The 22780-nt window shown below is 42.1% G+C and overlaps 1 protein-coding gene across 4 annotated transcripts in view; it reads left to right on the top strand.

Moving 5' to 3' along the window:
• popdc2 (popeye domain containing 2) overlaps positions 1-21546 on the top strand; it is a 31099-nt gene extending 9553 nt beyond the window's left edge. Inside the window, exons 3-5 of one of the 4 annotated variants that reach the window (XM_062971350.1) lie at positions 5861-6242; positions 15379-15404; positions 20148-20254. In XM_062971350.1, the coding sequence (XP_062827420.1) occupies positions 5861-6242; positions 15379-15404 (408 nt within the window). In that variant the 3' untranslated portion in view covers positions 20148-20254. Of the gene's footprint in view, positions 1-5860; positions 6375-15378; positions 15405-20147 lie in introns of all 4 variants that reach the window. The other 3 variants (XM_003226780.4, XM_008119748.3, XM_008119750.3) reach the window with 3 other exon arrangements.
• Positions 21547-22780: the final 1234 nt, after the last annotated feature.

Below are 22780 nucleotides of genomic sequence, written 5' to 3' on the forward strand. Positions count from 1 at the left end.
CATGATGTTTTGGTGCTTAATTTGTAAAATCATAACCTAATTTGATGTTTAATAGGCTTTCCTTAATCTCTCCTTTTTATCCAACATATTCCTTACCCAATGTTCCGCCGGCCCGTTTATGTTGGCTAAGTGAGACTCTACTGTAATATCAATTCATTGATTCCAATTTTTGACCATTTCAAAAATGTATTGGCCCATAGTTTGGTTTTTCACCACCTTAGATTCTGGACTATATGGGGCTTTACAGAAGGTCTCAAACTGACTTTTGTCTTTGCCTTAACAACAAGCTGCAGAGTGTCATTAGAGAACTTTGCGTATCTTAGCCTACAATGGTGCCTTGTGTTTCGGTGCCAAAAATGAGTTTCTGTATCACAGCAGAGACATAAGGAAAATCACAATTTTATACCTTTTGCTTTGATATAGGCAATGTTGGTCTTCTGGTTTTCTTTAATGACTGTTTCTTTTGCTGCTTTTATGAGCCTTCTCCAAACTTTGTGTGTCATTTATATTCTGATTTATTTCTCTAAATCCAACATGGCTCTCCATGTGACCATATAGCTATTTATTGCCATCTTATCTCCTAATTTAGAGATAACCCTTATTTGGCTTTCTCACACCTTCATGTGTAACTCTCATAACTGCATCAGCTCTCCCAACTTTTCTCTTTTGCTTTCCTTGTAGAATAAATACTTGTTGATTCCATCTAGTCTGTATTAGTTCTTCCTATATAGTAGCAGATCATACATGCCTTGCTTCCAAAAAAACTCATTAAAAAATCCCTGTTTTCCCCTGGCACACTGTGAGTTTTAGCTAAAGATAACAACATGTTTCACTTGTTAAATAGATATATCAATTTAATTTAAATTTAACTATGAATTTTAAAATCATATTCTATGTTGATTGAATTTTAACTTTTGTTTTATGTATTTGAATATATGCTTTTATAGTTGTATTTTAACTACATTTTAATATGTGCATGCATATATCTATCTATTTATCTATCAGTACGTTGTGCCCCTTCTCAAGCCGAAAGGAGATGGGGGTAATAAATAATTTATTATTATCTATCCATACATATAGGTGAGGACCTATACTAAAAGTGAAAAAGTAATTTTTAAAAAATTACATTTGACATTGTGGAAAACAGAAGCAATTGGTTTAATAGATTAGAGTTAAGTTATATGTTTTCACTATAACATTTAATTACCAAGCTCACTAATATTCTGGGATATGCTGCTAGTCAACTGGATCCATGTCCCCAGACTTGCACGGGAAAGCTCTTTCATATCCTGGCTCTCCTAAGCAGCTGCTTGCTCCGTTGCAGTGTTGAATATCAGTCTGAAGGACGTCCCTTGCCATTTGCCTATGTTCCCCTTTCCAAAGCACCATTCCTTGGTCTTTGGCCAAGAAAGACCCCAGGATGCTGGAAGGCAGCAGGCATGCCATGACCGAACTCATTGGCATGCAAGTGTGTATTCAATTCTGTGAATGAAACATGGTATCTAATTTCATAGCTAAGTTGTACATACAAAGTAAACTACTCTCACCAGACTTTTTAAATCTTCCAACCCATTTGCAAAAAACAGGCAGATCTGTTATACGTTGTGTCAGATTGCACTGTAATTTACAACTCACTTCCCTGAGAACTAAGGCTGCAAGTGTGAGGCTGTGGGAATGTCTGTGGTAATGAAGTCGAGCATGACCCCCTCCCCAATAAAAGACAGTAACTTATAGATTTTCTAAGGAGAAGGACATCAGGCTGGATAATAAGGGCTAAGTTTTGGACAATTTGCAAAGACAACAACAAAAACAACAAGAACCCTTCCCATGTTAGATAGGGTGTACATTTTAAATCAAGGCTTTATGTCCTATATTTCATATATGTATAGACCAAACCCCTGGCACCAAGGGTGTTTGACCTTTTAGCTTGAGGCAAGAGCTAATGAAACTACAATAGGTCTCACCCTCCAGGCTTCAGAGGACATTGGATTTCAGACCACCTGGGGAGAGATTTTCTAATCCTATCACCCATTCCTGTCATAAAACTCGCAGGGGCTAGACCCCATTAATGGAACTGGCCAAATCAATCAATGGATCCACAAGCTAGGTCCGGTTGAAGCGTCACAGGAAATCACTGGGCTATTTGGACAAAAGATCATATTGAGTCACCTATAATGTTGTTATTTCCATTTGTGTACCCTTTGTCTATCCTGTTGCCACACCTCCATCTCCCCCGTTGGCCAGCGAGGGAGTGAGGACACAGATGGGGCTCATGCCCTCATTGGAGGAGGCCCATAGTGGTTCCCCCTCCACTCAGACGTCAGAGCCAATCAGCACTGAGCTGGCCGGTGGGTGGGAGGCAGGAAATTCAAAACTAGAACAGTATAAAAGTGCATGCTTTGCTATGTTATGGATCCCAGTCTATTTTTGGCGAACTATCGCAGGCTGGCATCACTTTCAGCTGAAATTAAATAAAAGACCTCGGTGACTTTCTGCTTCAACCTGGTAAATTATATTCTGGAGATTATTGGCTTCTATTCTCAACCAGGCCTAACTCACAGCTTGGATCTCACTGTCCAAGGCTGCTCTAAATTGCTCTATAACAGTAATCTCCTTAGACCAGTACTTACATCAGAAACTTTGTCAGATAGTGCCAACTCAGTTGCAGAGATGCAAAACAAGGTTCCAGATCTTTTATTCTGGGCAAACCTTGCTAAACATCACAGTACAATAGGTGCAAAAAATGATAGTTTCCCAGGAGCCGGGCAGCCATGTGCTTTCTTCAGAAGAAGTACAGGCCAGAGAAAGAAGGAGGGAGGAGTTATAACTAGGAGTACAGAAAGCCAAGAAGGCCAAACTACAAAGAAGGAGCTACTGCATCATACTAAGAGTACAGAAAGCCATGAAGGCCAAACTACAAATCAAACACAGTGTGGCAGATGCATATACTATGCTGTGTAGCATAACACTCCCCGCCTGAAATCTTTAGATTTCATGAAAGTAAACATTAAAATATTGTCTTTGAGATGTCCATAAGGTTATTTTCTTCAAACCTGAAACAAGAGGGAACACATGTAATAAGGACAGGTTGCTTACCTGTAACCATGTTTCTTCGAGTGTACTCTGTGAATTCACACTAATGGAGAGAATGCGCCTGCGCGGGCTCCTACAGAAAACTCTTCCAAGCTAAAGTTTGAATTTTGGCGGTAGCCACACCCCTCTCCCCACAGGGCATATAAGGCAGCCCTGGGCGTCTGCTCCCCAGTTCCTGCGCCTCAAAGGCAATGAGAAAGGGAGAGGTTTGCCAGCGGGGATGGAAGGGTGGGTTTGTGTGAATTCACAGAGTACACTCGAAGAAACATGGTTGCAGGTAAGCAACCTGTCCTTTTTCTTTGTGTACTCTGTGAATGCACACTAATGGAGACAAGCATGCTAAAGTCCCGGATGGTGGGACAAGGCAAACCTGACAACGAGGTGAATGTCCAAACCCATCTTTATTAGGACACAAATAACCAGACGGTCAACATAGACCCAGAGCAAAAAAATGAAATATAAACATATTGAGAAGGCAGCCCTGGGCGTCTGCTCCCCAGTTCCTGCGCCTCAAAGGCAATGGGAAAGGGAGAGGTTTGCCAGCGGGGATGGAAGGGTGGGTTTGTGTGAATTCACAGAGTGCACTCGAAGAAACATGGTTGCAGGTAAGCAACCTGTCCTTTTTCTTTGTGTACTCTGTGAATGCACACTAATGGAGACAAGCATGCTAAAGTCCCGGATGGTGGGACAAGGCAAACCTGACAACGAGGTGAATGTCCAAACCCATCTTTATTAGGACACAAATAACCAGACGGTCAACATAGACCCAGAGCAAAAAAATGAAATATAAACATATTGAGAAGTCAACGGGCAACAAAGCAGTCTGGGAAAGAGTGCAAAATAAAGAACAGTGTCTCCGGAGAGGAGAAAGGCACAGTGTATCATGTCCTAAGAGTAGGACCAAGAGGTAAACATTTTTGTAAGGCATATAAACCTAGTGCAAACACAAAAAACATTGTGACATATTTGTGTCATGTAAACCAAAAACATTTGGAAAGAGACCTTCCACTTCCTCCCCTTAAACTGGTTGTTAACCTTTTTATCCAGCATATATAAACATATACAGATATATTTGTCAAGTAAGTGTTCCGTAAGGGGACAAAGCATTGGCCTTTAGGATAAACATGAGGACAAGACCGATCTGGCAAAAGCCGAGTCCTTTTTGGGCCTTACAGTCCATTCTGTAGTGGGAAACGAACGTCAAAGGGTTCAACCAAATCGCTGCCTTACAAATAGAGTCAAGAGGGATACCCCTGAGAAAAGCAGTAGGACGGATCGATGGAGGAGGAGGACACTTAGCTAGTTCATAAGCGAGCTCAATGGCTTGCGCAATCCAGTGGGAAAGTCTTTGGGAGGAGATTGGGTTGCCCAACTTGTCTGGGGCATAGGCGACAAAGAGTCTCAGTGTCTTCCGTACCGCCCTAATACGGTCCCTATAGAAAAGGAGCGATCTCCTTACGTCCAAGAGGTAAAGTCTCCGTTCAAGAGGAGAAGAGAGGTTGGGAAAAAAGGCAGGGAGGACAATGTCCTGGTTGAGATGAAAGGCAGAGACCAGGGAGAAAGGTGATATCTGGGTGAAAGCACCCCCGACATATGGCCATCCAGCCTCTGCTTAAAAGCCTCCAAGGAAGGAGCCTCCACCACAGTCCGGGGCAGAGAGTTCCACTGCCGAACAGCCCTCACAGTGAGGAAGTTCTTCCTGATGTTCAGGTGGAATCTCCTTTCCTGTAGTTTGAATCCATTGTTCCGTGTCCTAGTCTGCAGGGCAGCAGAAAACAAGCTTGCTCCGTCCTCCCTATGACTTCCCCTCACATATTTATACATGGCTATCATGTCTCCTCTCAGCCTTCTCTTTTGCAGGCTAAACATGCCCAGCTCTTTAAGCCGCTCCTCATAGGGCTTGTTCTCCAGACCCTTAATCATTTTAGTCGCCCTCCTCTGGACACTTTCCAGCTTGTCAACATCTCCCTTCAGCTGCAGGGTCCAGAATTGGACACAGTATTCTAGCTGTGGTCTGTGTGTCAAAGGATATCTTGAAATTCCATGAACTACTAATTCTTGTAACAAGAAATAAAGTCATGCTGGATTAATTTTGGTGAATTGTGCCGTCAGCCTTCCATGTTCACTGGAAGTTGCGGCAAGGACCCCCACATAAGTGGAAAATCTGTAAATGAAAAAGTACTTTTATCAAAAAGAACACCTCTAGAAATCTCTAGGTCCTCCAGAGGGACTCACACTGAGAAACTTACAACTGCCAAGTGAAGTGTGCTCTCTGGGAATCCTAGAGAACCCTTCCACACTGATCGAAGTGCAACACGAACAGGCATTTAAAATACCAGTTTGTGTAGCATTTTGAGACTGCACCTTGGGGGGAAACACGCCTTCCCTTGGCTTGGTAGTTCTGAGAAATTATGCCACAAATCTTTGGAGGAGGGAGATTCCTTGTGGTGTCATTTCTCAGCACCATGGAGTTAAGGGAAGCCCTGTGCCTTAATAAGGGGACTGCTGCTCATATTTCCTTCATTTTTTGGAAGTCAATTCTCCTAAAGGTTTGACTTGTCTTAGTTTCGGCCTTCCTTTGTATCGCAAAGTGCAGGAGCACATGGTCACTTGTCCCTAAGGATCCGACCACTTCGACATCTGTCAGGATTGTATGTGATGGTGAAGATTTAAGTCAGTAACCCTTTGAATTAAAAAAATGTGGACTCAGTGACAATAAGTCCCTGTGTGAAGTGAAGTCTCTCTTCTCTTCTTTTCACTTTGACAGGTCACATTGACAGCAGAGACAGACTGCAGTTTCATCACCTGGCAAAGGAAGAAGCTCTATTTGCTTCTGGCAAAAGAGCGCTACATTGCCCGTCTCTTCTCTGTCCTCCTTGGCTATGATATCTCAGAAAAGGTGTATGCATTGAACGAAAAGCTTTTTGCTAAATTTGGCCTGCGATTTGACATCCGTCTGCCCAGCCTCTATCATGTCCTAGGTCCTGCCTCTTCAGATACAGAAATGGAGGAAGAAGCCGGGGTGTGTGAAGAGCCACCCGTGCCCTTGAGCCAACCAGCCACATTTGTCCAGACAGCCCCTGTGGCCCCTCACCCTGCACCTCTTCTTGCTCATCCCCGGAAACCTCGGCCTGACAGTGACCTGTCTGGTGAGGACTCTACCAGTCTTGTATTGGAAGATTTTGCTGAATTGTCAGGGTCTTTTTTGGACTATCTGAGCGAAGGGGAGTATATGAAATGAGGGCACTTCTAACATGGGCACACCCTGTCATCCTGTGTAAGTAAGTACTCTTTGTGCCTTGAGGAGGAAACATAACAGTATGTGGTGGGAGGTGATGCCTGATGGGTCCAGCATGCTGTATGCATCTTTGGGCTGGTGAGTTACCAGTCTTTTGGAATCATAAGCAGAGTTGAGGGATTTCACACGGTTACCAACTCTGCCAGCTCTCATAGTACTCGTTCAAAGCCTAGCACTGAAAGGAGGAGGGAAGGAGCATTGTTAACCATGAATAGTGGGCTACTTGTTAAGAAAACCTTGTTCAATGTCCCTTATTTTAACATAGTTAGTCCAGTTTCTGTTTGGACCATGTTTGGACAGCACGTTTAAACTAGTTCCAGGGGTTTGGAGATACGACTAATATGTTTAAATCTGGACCAAGACCTGCACCAAAACATATTTAGGGAGACATAACCTAAGTGTTGTGGAGGATATTTGGTGTGTGTGTGTATACATTTGCAGTCATGTTCATATCTGTTCTTGTAGACTACTCCTACTCCATGGGAAGCAGAGTCCTACAGAGTCCCACCAGAAGTGCCCTTATGTCATGTGAGGACCTCTGTGGTGCTCCGTTTCTGAAATGCATAGAAACGGAGCCCAAAATCCTTTGGATGTGATCCTTAGACCCCATCTACACTCACCACTTACCCTGTTTCCCCTAAAATAAGACATCCTCAGAAAATAAGACCTAGTAGAGGTTTTGCTGAATTGCTAAATATAAGGCCTCCCCCGAAAGTAAGACCTACCAAAGTTCTTGTTTGGAAGCATGCCCGCTGAACACAACACAAGAGCATGCAGTACTGGTAAATGTACGTACCATAGAGTGTTTGTTGTACATGGAAATAATGGTAGTAACAAGAAATTCTTGATAGCATTCACAGTTTGTCTGGTTATGCCAGTTTGTGATGACAACTACTGTACAGTATATAATAAATGTTCGTTTTTTTGTACAACAATAAATGTGAATTCTTCTTCATGGAAAAATAAGACATCTCCTGAAAATAAGACCTAGCGCATCTTTGGAAGCAAAAATTAATATAAGACACTGTCTTATTTTCGGGAAAACACGGTAGATCAGTGGTTCTTAACCTGTGGGTCCCCAGATGTTTTGGCTTTCAATTCCCAGGAATTCTAACAGCTGGTAAACTGGCTAGGATTTCTAGGGATTGTAGGCCAAAACACCTGGAACCCACAGGTTGAGAACCACTGACTTAGATCGATGTGTGATGTGTGATGTGATTAGTCTTGTAGTGGCTAAACATTGCACAGGGCTAATCCACATTAACCCAGGGGGTTGGGGCAGGGAGGAACCTTAATCTTAAACTGAACTGGCTACAGATGGCTACTGATGCAGCTCAGGGAGCCCACTTTGAGGTCACTTTAAATGTCAGTGTAGAACTGCTGTTAGTCTAGACAAGATGGAGGCACTGTTAGTTGGAGACAGCTGCCTGAGGAGTTAGGTATGCAGCCTATTTTGCAAAGTTTCACTTTTCTTCTAGCAGAATTACAGTTTACTGTGGTTTTTGTGTTGGATGACCTTTCTGAATGAGACAGTGATAGTAGTGGTCAGCAATTCACCTACTAAGGTAAGCCTACCAGTTGCTTCTTTTCCTGGATAAAAGGAACAACATAGTTAAAAAATGTGTCCATCTTAAGGTGGGTACCCGGGACAGTTTGGGGATTCTGCTAGTGTACCGTCCACCCCGCGACACTGCCCGAGCTGGCAGAGGTGATCTCTGGTGTTGCGTTGGTCTCTCAGCGACTGGTAGTGCTGGGGGACTTTAACATTCATGCCGAGGCCACCTTAACTGGCGCAGCTCAAGACTTCACGGCCGCCATGACGACCGTGGGACTGTCCCAAGTGATATCTGGTCCCACTCATCAAGCTGGTCACACACTTGACCTGGTTTTTGTTGCGGCAGATGGTGAGGTCGGAGTGGAAGAGCAAAATATTCTTCCGTTGTCATGGTCCAATCATCACCTGGTCAGTTTAAGACTCACTGTGACCTCGGACTTCCGGTTCCGCAATGGCAGAGAGAAGGTGAAACTTTCTGGGACTCCAAAGAGATTTCATCGCAATCAAGGTTTGAGGAGACTCTCAAGGTTTGGAGGATCTCCAATAATCTCCTGGGAAAAGGAGGTTCGAATTTGGGGCCTTATAGACTCTGCCAGAATATACTCACTTATAGTATCTGCCAGAATATACTCACTACTGAGGGAATACTAGCATATATGAAATAATTGAAAGCTGAAATCACAAAATAGAGGAAAAATACAATTAGAAAGCTATCCGTCTGTGAAGATTACACTGGATCACAGGAAGATCTGAACTGAAAGAACTTGAGAAAGCTTAAAATGGCAGCAGTCTACCTCCAAGAGTGAAACTAAAATGGAGAGGAGTAAAAGCCATAACACATGATTTAAGATTAGTAAGAAATAAGACGTTATTCCATCAAATTGCTGATTTAGAGCCCTGATTGCTGTATTCCATTACTTGAGTGAGGGGGCATCAGCACCCCCAGAGAAATCTGAGAGATAATTAAAGATCAGAGGCTTGGAAAAGATTTGCTAAAGAGACCTGCAGTGAAGCTGAGCAGGCAAGAGACAAAGGAGAGAAAAGGAGCAGCGCAAAAGCCCTGGCTACCTTCGGTACATATTTTCGGTGCACAGCGACACAGCAAGGGGGCCAAAGGAGGAGGAGGAGGGGAGACTTCTGGGGACTCGGCACACATTGTTGGTGTGCGGCAGTGTGCGACAGCAGGGAGAATCTTGGCACACATTGCCATTGTGTAGCGGCAGCAACAAGCGACGGCGGGGAGAGTCTCGGCACACATTGCCGGTGTGCAGTGGTGTGCAACGGCTGGGAGAGGTGTGGCAAGGCGCACACAACAGGAGACTCGGCCTGCTCAACGGTACGCAGGGACAGGAGACAGGAGGAGACGGTGAGAGCAAAAGGAGGATCATCGGCGCACAGTCGGTGCGCGGGGAAGCAGGAGAGGAGAAGCGCAGAGGAATAGAGAAGAAAGAGGGGGGGTAGAAGTGGGGTGTGAAAGAGAAGTGGAAAACACAGACTAGACTTTAAAAAACCTGGACTGGACTGGAGGGTGAAAGTGCAACCTGTAACTCAATTTGAGAGAAAGAGAGTAGAAACAGAGAGAGAGAGAAGACAGAAGTTAGAGAGAGTTAGAGGGATAAAGAGGAGGATAAGGAAGAGGTGAAAAGGAAGTTGATTTGTAGAAGATAAAGAATTGAGAGCAGAGAGAATGGTGAGACAAGAGGTGAAGTGAGTGAAAGAGAAGTGGAAAACACGGACTGGATTAAGAAGAGATAGGTGAAGTGAGTGGAAAAGAAGGAGAAGGGAAAGGAAAAGAAGAGAAAAGAAAGGGGAAAGGGAATTAAAAAATGAAAAGCTACACAGGTAAAGCCAACCAAATCCATTTGCCCTAGGGCATAATTCTTTAAGGCTGAGGATTAAGTGAATGGACACAAGACAGAAAACTAGAATGGCTGCCCAACAGCTGACTAAACAAAATAAATAGCCAAGGACTTTCACACCAGAATTAAGACATACAACTTTAAGTGTCACCCCAAAACAAGAACAAAACGTGCTTTTGGAAGAAATAAGGAAGCTGAGGTTAGAACAAAGGGAACTTAAAATCAGAACTTAAGAGAGATATGCAAGATCTCCATGTAGAAATGAAGGCAGATTATAAAAAGGAGATGAAGGACCTTAAAGATTCGATTAAAACACTCCAAGAAGAAGCAAGGAGTGCTACAACTAAAGTAAGTCAGTTGGAAACAGATTTTGTAGAACTACAAGGAAATCTACATTGGGAAAGAGAAAAGGAGATGGACGAAAGAGCGCTTTTAGAAATGAAAATGAGGGAGAACTCCCTAAAAATAAGAGGCTTGAGAGAGGAACGTGAAGAAAAGCTAAGGCAAACTTTCATCCCAATACTTGCAAAAATCCTAAATATAGAAGACCAGAAAATGGACTGGGAAATAGATAAGATAAGTCGCGTAGGTTCCATAAAGAACAGGAAATCTACTTTACCAAGAGACATTGTAATAACCTGTGTGAAGAAATCAACAAAAGAGGCCATATTACAATATAGTGCAAGGAATGAAATAACAATTAATGGACAGAGGGTAACAATATACAGAGATATACCTATAAGAATCCTGCAAAAGAGAAGAGAGTACAATTTCTTAACTTCTTTTCTAAGGAAACAAGCAATTCAATACAGATGGGCCAGGCTTCAAGGATTAAGCTTTCGATACCAGACTAAAGGGTTTGTAATTAACTCAGTAGATGAGGCAAAGGAATTTATGAGGAAACTTGGAAAAGAAGACACTTAAAAAGGAGACCCACCACCAGAAGGGGAAATACTAGAAGAACCAGAAGGAGCAGTGGGAGGACAGAAGAGAATGACACCTGTAGAAATACAATGCCAAAAAATTACACCAAGAGAAGAAAATGAGAAAATGAATGAAAGCCGACCTATGCACATGCAGCATAAAGAGAGATAGGATTTTACATTAGCAACAGCCAATATGGCAACTCTGAATATATCTGAATAAAAAAAATCATGGCAGACTTAAAAATATTATCTTGGAATATAAAAGGTATGTCTACACCTGTATAGGGTGGCAACCTGTGCTGGACGGGGTTACACTCCCCCTGAAGCCACAGGTCCGCAGTCTGGGAGTCCTCTTGGATTCATCGCTTACGCTCGAGGCTCAGGCGTCGGCGGTGTCTGGGAGGGCCTTCACACAATTGAGACTCGTGCGCCAACTGCGACCGTACCTCGCGAAGGCTGATCTGGCCGGGGTGGTCCATGCCTTGGTCACCTCCAGACTGGACTACTGTAATGCGCTCTACGTGGGGCTGCCCTTGAAAACGGCTCAGAAGTTCCAACTGGTCCAACGAGCGGCAGCCAAGATGTTAACTGGGGCCCCTTACAGAGAGAGGTCAACCCTCCTGTTCAAGGAGCTCCACTGGCTGCCATTTATTTTCCGAGCCCAATTTAAGGTGCAGGTGCTTACCTACAAAGCCCTGAACGGTTTGGGACCATCCTACCTCCGTGACCGCATCTCCGTCTACGAACCCACGCGTTCACTTCGGTCATCTGGAGAGGCCCTGCTCGTGATCCTGCCTGCGTCGCAAGCGCGGTTGGTGGGGACATGAGACAGGGCCTTCTCTGTGGTGGCCCCCCGACTCTGGAACACCCTCCCCAAGGATCTCAGACAGGCCCCTACATTGGCAGTCTTCAGAAAGAACTTGAAGACCTGGCTGTTCCAATGTGCCTTCCCAGATTAATAGGAAATCTCCAATACCAAGTCCCATAAGCACTTTATTAGAATTAAGATCGCATATCGCACTCTGCACTTGCCCTATAAGCCTTATATATCACCTGTCACATCAGCACTTTTAATCTTGTACCCATTACTCTGGCCCGGCCCAGTTCTATTGTGTTTTAGCGTATTGTTATTGCTTGTTGTTTATACTGTTTTAATTGTTTTTAATTTGCTTTTTGTTTTGTATTGTTATATTGTGTGTTGAGGCCTTGGCCTTTGTAAGCCGCATCGAGTCCTTCGGGAGATGCTAGCGGGGTATAAATAAAGTTAATAATAATAATAATAATAATAATAATAATAATACACCAGAAAAAGGAGGAAAATATACCACTTCTTAAGCAAGCAAAAACTTGATATCATCTGCCTTGAAGAAGTGAGAGTCAAGAAAGGGAAAAATTATCTGATGCAGAATAAAAGACTAGGTAAACATTTTTACTCGCTAGCAGACGAAAAGAAAAGAGGTGTTACAATCTACATAAGAGATAATATACCAGCACAAGAAATCTTTAAAGACGAATCTGGACACCAATTGGCAGTAGAAATCACCTGGCAAAATCAAAAAATCTTACTGGTTGGAGTGTATGGACCACACAAAGCCAAAGAACAATTCTATAAAAGATTGGAAAATAGCTCCAGGACCCGATGGCCTCACAGCAAAATATTACAAAGTATTTCAGGAGAACTTAACTAAACCGCTACAAGCTATTATGAACTCGCTAAAAAAAGGGAAAATACCCGAATCATGGAAAGATGCATACGTAACACTAATACCGAAGGAAAATTGAGACCCTCTACAACCAAAGAATTACAGACCTATATCACTTATGAATGCAGACTACAAACTCTTTATGTCTATCCTGGCAAACAGATTGAAAAATATCCTAAAAAGAACAATCTCAAAAGACCAAGCTGGCTTTTTGCTGAATAGACAAATCAAACAGAATACAAGATGCCTTATCGATATAATTGAATTATTTGATAAACATCCCAGCAGGAAATTAGCAATACTCTTTTTAGACATAGAAAAAGCATTTGACAGTTTAAGCTGGAATTTTATGATGGAAGCTCTGCAAGCACATGATATGGGAGACCAATATATAAAAACAATAAGAACTATATACAAAGATCAATATGCACAGTTAATAATCAATGGGGGAAAAACACAAAGAATCAGAAGAAGACGTGGCACCAGGCAAGGTTGTCCACTATCGCCACTCCTGTTTATTATGTGCATAGAGATGCTTATAAAACAAATAAATGGAAACAAGGAGATAAAAGGTGTTTGGGCAGCAGGAAAAGAATACAGATTCGCGCCTTCACCGATGATATTGTTCTGACTCTGGAAAACCCCAATGACTCAAAGAAAGAATTAATTAATATCCTAACAAACTTCTTGGAATTAGCTGGGTTAAAGGTAAACAAAGAGAAAAGTCAATTTTTAACAAAGAACCTCACAGAATCGGAAAAACAAGAACTAAAAGAAAACAGAAAGCCAGAATACTTAGGAATATACATTACAAAGAAAAATTCAGAACTATTCAAAAATAATTATGAAAAGGTGTGGAGAGAGATAAAGAAAGAACTAGCGGAATGGGACAAACGAGGACTCTCCCTATTAGGGAGACTGCCAAAAATGTTATTTTTGTTTCAAAACATACCAATTATTAACAACGAAAAAATCTTCAAAATTTGGCAAAAAGACATCTCAAAATTTATTTGGGCTGGGAAAAAACCAAGAGTAAAAATGAAAATACTTAATGATGATAAAACAAGAGGCAGCTTATCCCTTCCAAATTTACAACTCTACTTTCATGCATGCCGTTTGGACTGGATTATAGAATGGGTTACCCTAGAAGACAATGAGCTATTAAATTTAGAAGGTATAAATCTCCCTTTTGGATGGCATGCATATTTAGATATACAAAAGGCCAAACCAACAGGCATATTTAATGATCATTACATACAAAGACCAATTCTAAACACCTGGAACAGATACAAAAAAAAAGAATATATACAAAGACACCAGAGTGGATGTCCCCACATGAGGCCCACTACAAAAGGGAGAACATCTTACAAGGGAAACGGTTAACTTACAGGAAATTGGTCCATACCAATTTGGAAAACTCAGAAATGAAATCCCTAGAAGAACTGAACCAATCAGGCAAGAACAACTTAAAACCTCGGGTTTCCAGACTGCAAAAACATGGTTTGATGTGGCAATGTTCCAGAAACCAAAAGGACTTATATATACAAAAACCTACTGACTTGGCACACAGAAGAGGAAGTAGTAAAGGACTCAATGGTTAAATGGGCTCAAAACATCGGCCAAGAGATAAAAATGGTCCAATGGGAAAAAACATGGAATAGAAGAATGAAGTACACGGCATGTCGAAACCTAAAAGAAAACATTTACAAAATGCACTTGCGGGGGCCGGGCTGTGGCGCAGCTGTTGAGCAGCTGCCTTAAATCACTCTGACCACGAGGTCATGAGTTCGAGGCCAGCCCGTGGCAGGGTGAGCACCCGTCAATTAAAAATAAAAAATAGCCCCTGCTCGTTGCTGACCTAGCAACCCGAAAGATAGTTGCATCTATCAAGTAGGAGATAAGGTACCACTTATAAAGTGGGGAGGCAAGATTAACTAATTTACGACCTGGAATGAGGAAGTGCCGTCAGTGTGGATGATGAAGCAGCTGCTCCCCCCTGTGGCCAGAATCGAACATCCCCTCAGAAGAAGGTTAACTTGCCTCTGCGTGTGTCTCTCAGTCTCTGTTTGATGTGTTTATGGGCATTGAATGTTTGCCCTATGTGTGTTATAATGTGATCCGCCCTGAGTCCCCTTCGGGGTGAGAAGGGCGGAATATAAATACTGTAAATAAATAAATAAATAAATAAATATCTCCCTCCAGAGAGATTAGCGAAGATGTACAATTGCACCAATAAATGCTGGAAATGTGGGAAAGAAAAAGGCACATTTTACCACCTGTGGTGGTCATGCAACAAAGTAAACAGCTATTGGAAACAGATTCATGTACATCTAGAAAAGATATTAAATACAAATTTTAAAATGACACCACAAATGTACCTTTTGAACATGCCCGAAGAAGAATTGGAAAGGAAATATGGAAGAATTTTGTTTTACGTGACAGTATATGCTAGATATTGGAAAACCTCAGAGGTACCTCCCTTAGCAGAACTGGAACAATATATTATAGAGTTGCTGATGATGGACAAAATAATGACACATTTAAGAGGAGAACCTTTAGAGAACTTTGTTAATGAATGGCAACCAATGATCCAACATTTCAATGTAAAATTAATCTAAAAATGTACATAGAGGAAGCTAATAGACTGAAGGCAGGGAGGAAACGGATATAAATTTGGAAATTATAATATTTTATATGTACTATTCAAATAGAAGATTGTGACCCCTTATTAAAAATATATTGTCTGAATTGAAATCATGGTTCCAAAAATACTGGAAATTATGAACATGGATAAATTAACAAAATACAAACAAATTGGGATTTAGTTAAAAACTACTTAAAAGAAGAAAATTGTAAATTGATAATATGATTGTTCATCAGATAGGGGCGGAGGAGCCAACCAATCGTCTCAATATCAGTCTTTTTCTTTTCTTTCGTTTTTTAGGACAGAAAGGACACAAAGGAGAATAGGTAAGAAAAGAGAGAAAAGAGCACAGTAGATATTAAGAGATTAATATAGGAATCAACACACAATAGATGGAAGTCAATTTTATGTTGTTGTTTTTTGTTATGTTTTTTGTATGTATGTAATCATAACTTAGACCTTTGGTGGTTCTGTTTTGTTTTGTTCTTGTGTTATTTTTTTGTTTTTGTTTTTTCTTTTTCATTTTTTTGGACTCTCTTTTTTATGCTATTTTTTCTGGCCTTGTTTTCTTGTGTTTTGTCACATACACGTCTATGCTGTACATCAGATGTTATAGTTTTTGTTGTTTCACCCATTTCCCCGACAGTTTCCTTTCCCTCAGTGACAATGATTGTTGCAACCTATTTTCTTGTATAAATATATTTAATAAAAAATTATTTTAAAAAAATATATATTGTCTGAGAAATGATTATGAAAGATAGATGAAAGTATTGTACTGCATGCAACAAACACTTGCAATATATGTATATTCGAATGAATGAAAATAAATAAACATTTATATTTATATATATATATATATATGTGTGTGTGTGTGTGTGTGTGTGTGTGTGTGTGTGTGTGTGTGTGTCTCACTGTGACCTCAAACCTCCGCAGGGGTGGTGGACCCATTAAGATGATCCGCCCCAGGAGACTTATGGATCCAGATGGATTCCTGAGGTCTCTTGGGGATCTTCCTGTCATGGAGGCTGATGATCCTGTCAATGCCTTGATAGATCGCTATAATAGTGAGATGTCCAGGGCAATTGACACGATCGCCCCCGAACATCCCCTCTCGTTGCGAAGAGTCACTTCGGCTCCCTGGTTCACGGAGGAGCTGGCAGTGATGAAGCGCTCGAGGAGGGGACTAGAGTGCAGCTGGTGGAAAACTCGTAGCGTTGCTGACCGAGCACGGGCTAGAGCTGCTATTAGGGCCTACTCCGCGGCTTTGCAGGCAGCCAGGAAGACCTTCACGATTGCCCGCATAGCATCACAGTTGTTTCAGGTCGTCGGGGAGCTCCTTCATCCTCCTAAGGCAGGGGTCCCCAAACTTTTTAAGCAGAGGGCCGGTCCACAATCCTTCAGACTGTTGAGGGGCCGGATTATCATTTGAAAAAAAAATTACAAACGAATTCCTATGCATACTACACATGTCTTATTTGTAGTGCAACAACAACAACAATGAAAGAACAATACAATATTTAAAAATGAAAACAATTTTAACCAACATAAACCTATTAGGATTTCAATGGAAAGTGTAACACAATATTAGCATTATATATTACTATATTGAATTATACCACTATACTATTATATAATATGTAATATATAACATATAATTAATATTATTATATGGTATTACTACTAGTATTATATTGTATAACATAATATTATTATCAATATTATATGTATATACAATATATTATATTATTAAAACTGATACAAAATATTATATTATAAAACTGAGGGCGGGGGCCAGGTAAATGACCTTGGAGGGCCGCATCCGGCCCCCGGGCCTTAGTTTGGGGACCCCTGTCCTAAGGGGAGAGGGGCACCCGAAGACTCGGCAACTCGGTGCAGCGAGTTCGCGCACCACTTTGCAGACAAAGTTGCTCAGATTCGCTTCGACTTGGACGCTAGTTTTGTTGCAATGCCAAAAGAGGTAACCGAGGCACCTGTCTGTCCAAACTTGTGGGATTTGTTTCAGCTTGTTCGCCCGGATGACATGGACAGGATCCTTGGGGCGGTGAGACTCAGCGCTGATGCTTGATGCTCAGGTGTCGGCGGTGGCCAGGAGGGCCTTTGCACAATTAAAACTTGTGCACCAACTGCGACCTTACCTCGTGAAGTCTGATCTGGCCATGGTGGTCCATGTCTTAGTTACCTCTAGACTGGACTATTGCAATGCGCTCTACGTGGGGCTTCCCTTGAAGACAGCCCAGAAACTCCAACTAGTCCAACATTCGGCAGCCTTGCTTCTAACTGGAGCTAATTATAGGGAGTGGTCAACCCTCCTGCTTAAGGAGCTTCCGGACCCAATACAAGGTGCAGGTGATCACCTACAAAGCCTTGAACGGTTTGGGACCCTTGTACCTTTGTGATCGTCTTTCCCCCTACGAACCTGCACGATCTCTTCGTTCATCGGGGGAAGCCCTCCTCTCGCTCCCACCTCCGTCACAAGCATGGTTGGTGGGGACGAGAGAGAGGGCCTTCTCCGTGGTGGCCCCCCAGCTCTGGAACTCGCTCCCCAGGGAAATCAGGCAAGCCCCCACCCTGGTAGCATTCAGAAAGATCTTGAAAACCTGGCTCTTCACTCAGGCCTTTGGATAAAGATTGCTCATCCCCATAACAATCCTGTATCTGTCAACATTCTTGTACCGGTTTGCACTTTTTACCTTTGTCAACTTGATATAGACATAGGGTCTATTCCCATCCCAATTTGCACTTCCAAGAATTTGCAGCACTTTATCAGTCACCTCGTGTTTATAATATTTATATGGTGCACCTTACCCAGTCTACTTTTACAACCCCTCCATTTTAATCCATGTTTTTATTAGTTCTTGTCATTTGGCTAATGTTTAAATTTTTATAATTGTGCATGTCTTTTGTCTATTGTTGTGTTTTATATTGCTATTGTTTTTATTCGGGCTTGGCCCCATGTAAGCCGCCCTGAGTCCCCTTTGGGGAGATAGAGGTGGGGTATAAAAATAAAGTTATTACTATTATTATTATTATTAAAATACATAGATAAAACAAAGGACCTACACACACGCGCGCACACACATATTTAAGATTAAAACACTAATACTAACAACATGTAAGTATCAAATTCATAGTTTAAAACTGACTAGATAGGACTGTCAGAAAAGATAGGTCTTTAATTGTGTTTTAATTTCTCACAGTTTGCTTTGCTGTTGAACCTCTTCTGACATGTCATTCCACTATCTAGGGGAGGCCGATAGAATCATAGAATCATAGAATAGTAGAGTTGGAAGAGACCTCATGGGCCATCCAGTCCAACCCCCCCCCCCCCCCGCTAAGAAGCAGGAAATCACATTCAAAGCACCCCCGACAGATGGCCATCCAGCCTCTGCTTAAAAGCCTCCAAAGAAGGAGCCTCCACCACAGTCCGGGGGAGAAAGTTCCATTGCCGAACAGCTCTCACAGTGAGGAAGTTCTTCCTGATGTTCAGGTGGAATCTCCTTTCCTGTAGTTTGAAGCCATTGTTTTGCGTCCTAGTCTGCAGGGCAGCAGAAACCAAGCCTGCTCCCTCGTCCCTATGACTTCCCCTCACATATTTGTACATGGCTATCATGTCTCCTCTCAGCCTTCTCTTTTGCAGGCTAAACATGCCCAGCTCTTTAAGCCGCTCCTCATAGGGCTTGTTCTCCAGACCCTTAATCATTTTAGTTGCCCTCCTCTGGACGATGAAAAGTTAGTCTGGGTGACTGTTGCCAGTTAGATCCTGGCTGGTTGGAGTAGATTCTGGCTGGTTGGGGTGACTGTTGCGAATCTAACTAGATTCTGGCTCTCCAAAAGACCTCAGGGTCCTAAGGATTTGATTATATGGGAGAAGGCAACCAAACCATGTAGAACTTTAAAGGTTATAATCACACTTTGTATTTTCCCCAGAAACTAACTGGCAACTAGTGGAGTGATTTCAGTAGAGGTGTGATATCCTCACTCCCATAACCAGTCTGGCTGCCATGTTTTGAGCTAACAGGAGTTGCAAGCTTGATACAGATGTAACCCAATGAGCAGGACATTGCAGAGGGGACCAGTTCATATACAGCCAACTTTAGGTCTTCCAATTCTAGGAAGGGACACAGCTGCCATATCACCCAAAGCTGATAAATATTATCCCCACTCCATTCAGTCCTACCTGTCAGATCAGCTCCAAAAATTGTGCATTAAAAGTTCAGCAGGCAGGACTATTTCAGTAGTGGCACCACAATTATGGAATTCCTTTCTCGGAGTGTATTGATATAGGAAGTAAAAGCAATTATTTTCTAGAGGACCTTTGGAATTGATTAATGGTGTGTTGTATGCCACTTTTTGTAGGTCTATAATTTCTATTTTTTCATGCAATGTTAGCTCTATGCTGTTGTTTGTGCTATTAGTTTTAGTGTATGTATTTATATGGTGTTGTAATGCCACCGTGTGGGTAATGATGGACCAGAAAACAGATTGCAAATTTATATTAAATTTATATAATAGATCTGTGCAGGAAAATATTTTGGGTATAGCCCTCTAACAATTATCTATCATGCTTTGTCATTTGCAAAACTTGCCTTCAAATTATTTGTGGGAAGTGCCAAAGGCAGATTTTCAAAGATTGGCCTTCCAAGTAATTCTCCTTCCCTTCATAACCAATTCTTCTACAGTCCTTGCAAATGGTGATGTATAGTTGAGAGAATCATGTGTAATGGCTCCCTTTTATACAGCATGTAAGCAAGCATTCTTGCACACCCCTTTTTTCTAGTTCTAGTAACCTCTAAAATACCAAGAAAATGGAGAATATTGTATTGTGAATAGGCATTAGATGCATGGGCTACATGGAAAGGGAAGCATAGATGTGAGCTTTTGGTTTGTCAAATGGTCACAGAAATAAGAAACTTTGGAAAGCAGTAGAACAGAAAATAGTAACTTGGATGATGGATTTTACCAATACCAGTAGCCTTCTTTAGGATTAAATACACTTATATGAACTAACTGCTACAATAAAAACACCAACATGTTTTTCCTTCCAACAGCTTCTGGAACCCTCCTGAAGACTGACCGACAGGCCCTGGCAAAAGGTCGAGCTCCTTTGGCTCCTACTCAAACCCCAGAACTTTAGAGAACAACTGCTTAGAATCACAGTGACCCACAAATGATCAAAATAGCGCTTATTGTGTGTCAATACTTGTTTTACACAGGCACCAGTGTGGCACTCTTGGAAATATGTGCATGAGACTGACACGTGGTGTTAGGATATTCCCCACAGCTTGTGATGCAGTGGCATCAGCAGTTCCTGAGAATCCATATTCTTAAACACTTGCCACGTGTTTCTTTATTATGTGCATTAAATGACTAGGAAAGACAATGATGTAGCCCCAGTCAATGGAATTAACTATTTCTTCAGGGTCTGATAGTTCCTTCCTGTTACAGAACAGATTAATCCTTCTACTTTGATCAACACAAAATGTGGTTTGGATGGACTAGTGGAAAGGGGAAAGACAGGCCCTGGTACGGGTTTGCAGCTTAGGGTCTGCATTCTATTGTGTCTAATCTTCCAGACTGACACATCAGTGACAGCAGCCACTGAAAGGCATTTTGGAGCATGATTGCTGGATGAGTGATTTTCAAGGGTTTGGATATTTGAGTTTCCATGAATGTCTCCATTTGGAGGCTTAAATTCAGATCCCATACAGGGATTAAATGGGACCCCAAATCTCGTATTTCTTTATCTAGCACTGGCAGCAGAGGAACACCCAAGAGAAACTGTTTAAAACTAATTACAAAGTGCTATGAGAGCTGTCTGTTAAGGAGCTATTAATGTCAAGCAGTGCTGTCACTGCACATTTGCCACAGTAAAATCTTCGGGATTTCATGAAAGGTTCGCCTCTCATTGAGAGTTGAAGCACCATTATTTGGCCTGACCCATAAGTCCCAACCAGCCAAGAGCTGACTGTCCCATATTACTGCATTAAAAACCTGGCAGCCTTACTGGAAACTTCGTCAGTGTTGGAAATAATTGTGATTTTTACCAGTAATACTGATTCCAGGAACACTTCAAAGAGTGTTGCTATAAGCTCCCCTCTACCTGAACATTTGACAGACTAGGTGTTCGCCTCAGCAATTGTAGTTGTGGCCACCTTTTAAAAAATTGTCCACAATGGCACAGTTTTAGTAAATTGTCGATGAATTGGGGGGAAATGTCCATATCACTGCAGTTGGGATATGAGGCTCAGGCTGCAACAGGCATCCCTTAGGCCATGACTAGCAACCGGGGTTTCTGCATTTCCCTGACCATCCATGCAAGGCAAATCAAAGATGTCATCAGAGGGCTGACTAAATGGATATTAGTGAAGATAGATTCTTCTGTGCAGGAGTTTTGTGTTCCTACCTAAATAAAAGAAGCATTTGAAATAAATAAATAAATAAATGTAATATTTGAATTTCCCTGAATTTTTTCCAATCCAGTTTTGGGAGGGAAACAACTTTGATCACCCTGATGATTTATTCCAAGCACCAAGCAGGTGGAATGTATCAATATAGTCCTACTGGACCTTTCGGTAGCATCTGATACCATTGGGGATATTTTGCAAGTACAGTTGTTCCTCGCTTTCTCACATTTCAGAGTCACAGTTTTAATCATTTGTGAGTTTTTACTGTCAGTTCCGAACTCTTATCTCTTTCTGTATGTCATAAATTTGCCTGGGCAAAGGAAGGGACATATCTGGGAAAGCTGATGTATACAGTATTCTGGAGGTGGAAGATGAGGTTGAGTTCTCACGAGGCCATGTTCGTCATCTTTGTGCTGTTTGCCACATGTTCCTTTTCTGCTTGGTATCTCTCTTCCTTTGCCCAAGTGAACCAGATACCTGGCACATGCCAGTAAGAGGAGAAGCTGGCGTCACACACCACTTCACTTACCCTGTGGATCCACCTCATCTTTCAATCCCTGTGTGATGGAAATGTCTGTTTCGCCTGGGCAAAAGAAGGAAGGTACAGGGGGAACAAGAATATGCAGCACACAAGAGGAAGTAGATGAAACAGATCTGTTGGGTAATGATACTGCATGTGTGTGCAGGGCTGGTTCCTCCTCTTCTTCCTGTATGTCACATATTTTTGTTTCCCATGTGAAATAGGGAAATAGACACTCCTTTGCCCAGGTGAAATAGACACTCATGGCATGCAGGAAAAGGACAAAGACCTGGGATCCACGGGGTGAGTGAAGTGACATGCAGGGCCACCGCCTCTTTCCCCTCAAACTGCAGTAGCAGCTCCCCTTCCGCAAAAGTGGAGAACTGTGTAAGGATGAGTCCAGAGTATATGGTATTTATTTCATGTCCTATCTAGCTGAACAGAAAGTGGGGGCAATTTTTTTCAGCAGTCCCTTTTTCTGTCCTTGCCTTTTGAAACATGGTTTATAGTTGTCTACTAAGGGCTATGTCTCAGCAATATGCTGCAAAGCATTTAAAGTTTAAGAGACTTTAAATAGCCTGTTTTCCCAATCAGTATTGGGAGGTTCAATTACCAATGACACAGGCAGTATCTAAACTTTCAGTGAATGATAGATGTTCAGAGGCTCAGATTCCAGGACTTGGGGGTGGATTTTGCAAATAAAATAGTGAATGCAACTGGAACCACAGGCATATTGAAGGGGCTAGAGCTAGGGAAA

Source organism: Anolis carolinensis, chromosome 2 (assembly GCF_035594765.1).
Source record: "Anolis carolinensis isolate JA03-04 chromosome 2, rAnoCar3.1.pri, whole genome shotgun sequence".
In the NCBI taxonomy this organism is placed as follows: domain Eukaryota; kingdom Metazoa; phylum Chordata; class Lepidosauria; order Squamata; family Dactyloidae; genus Anolis; species Anolis carolinensis.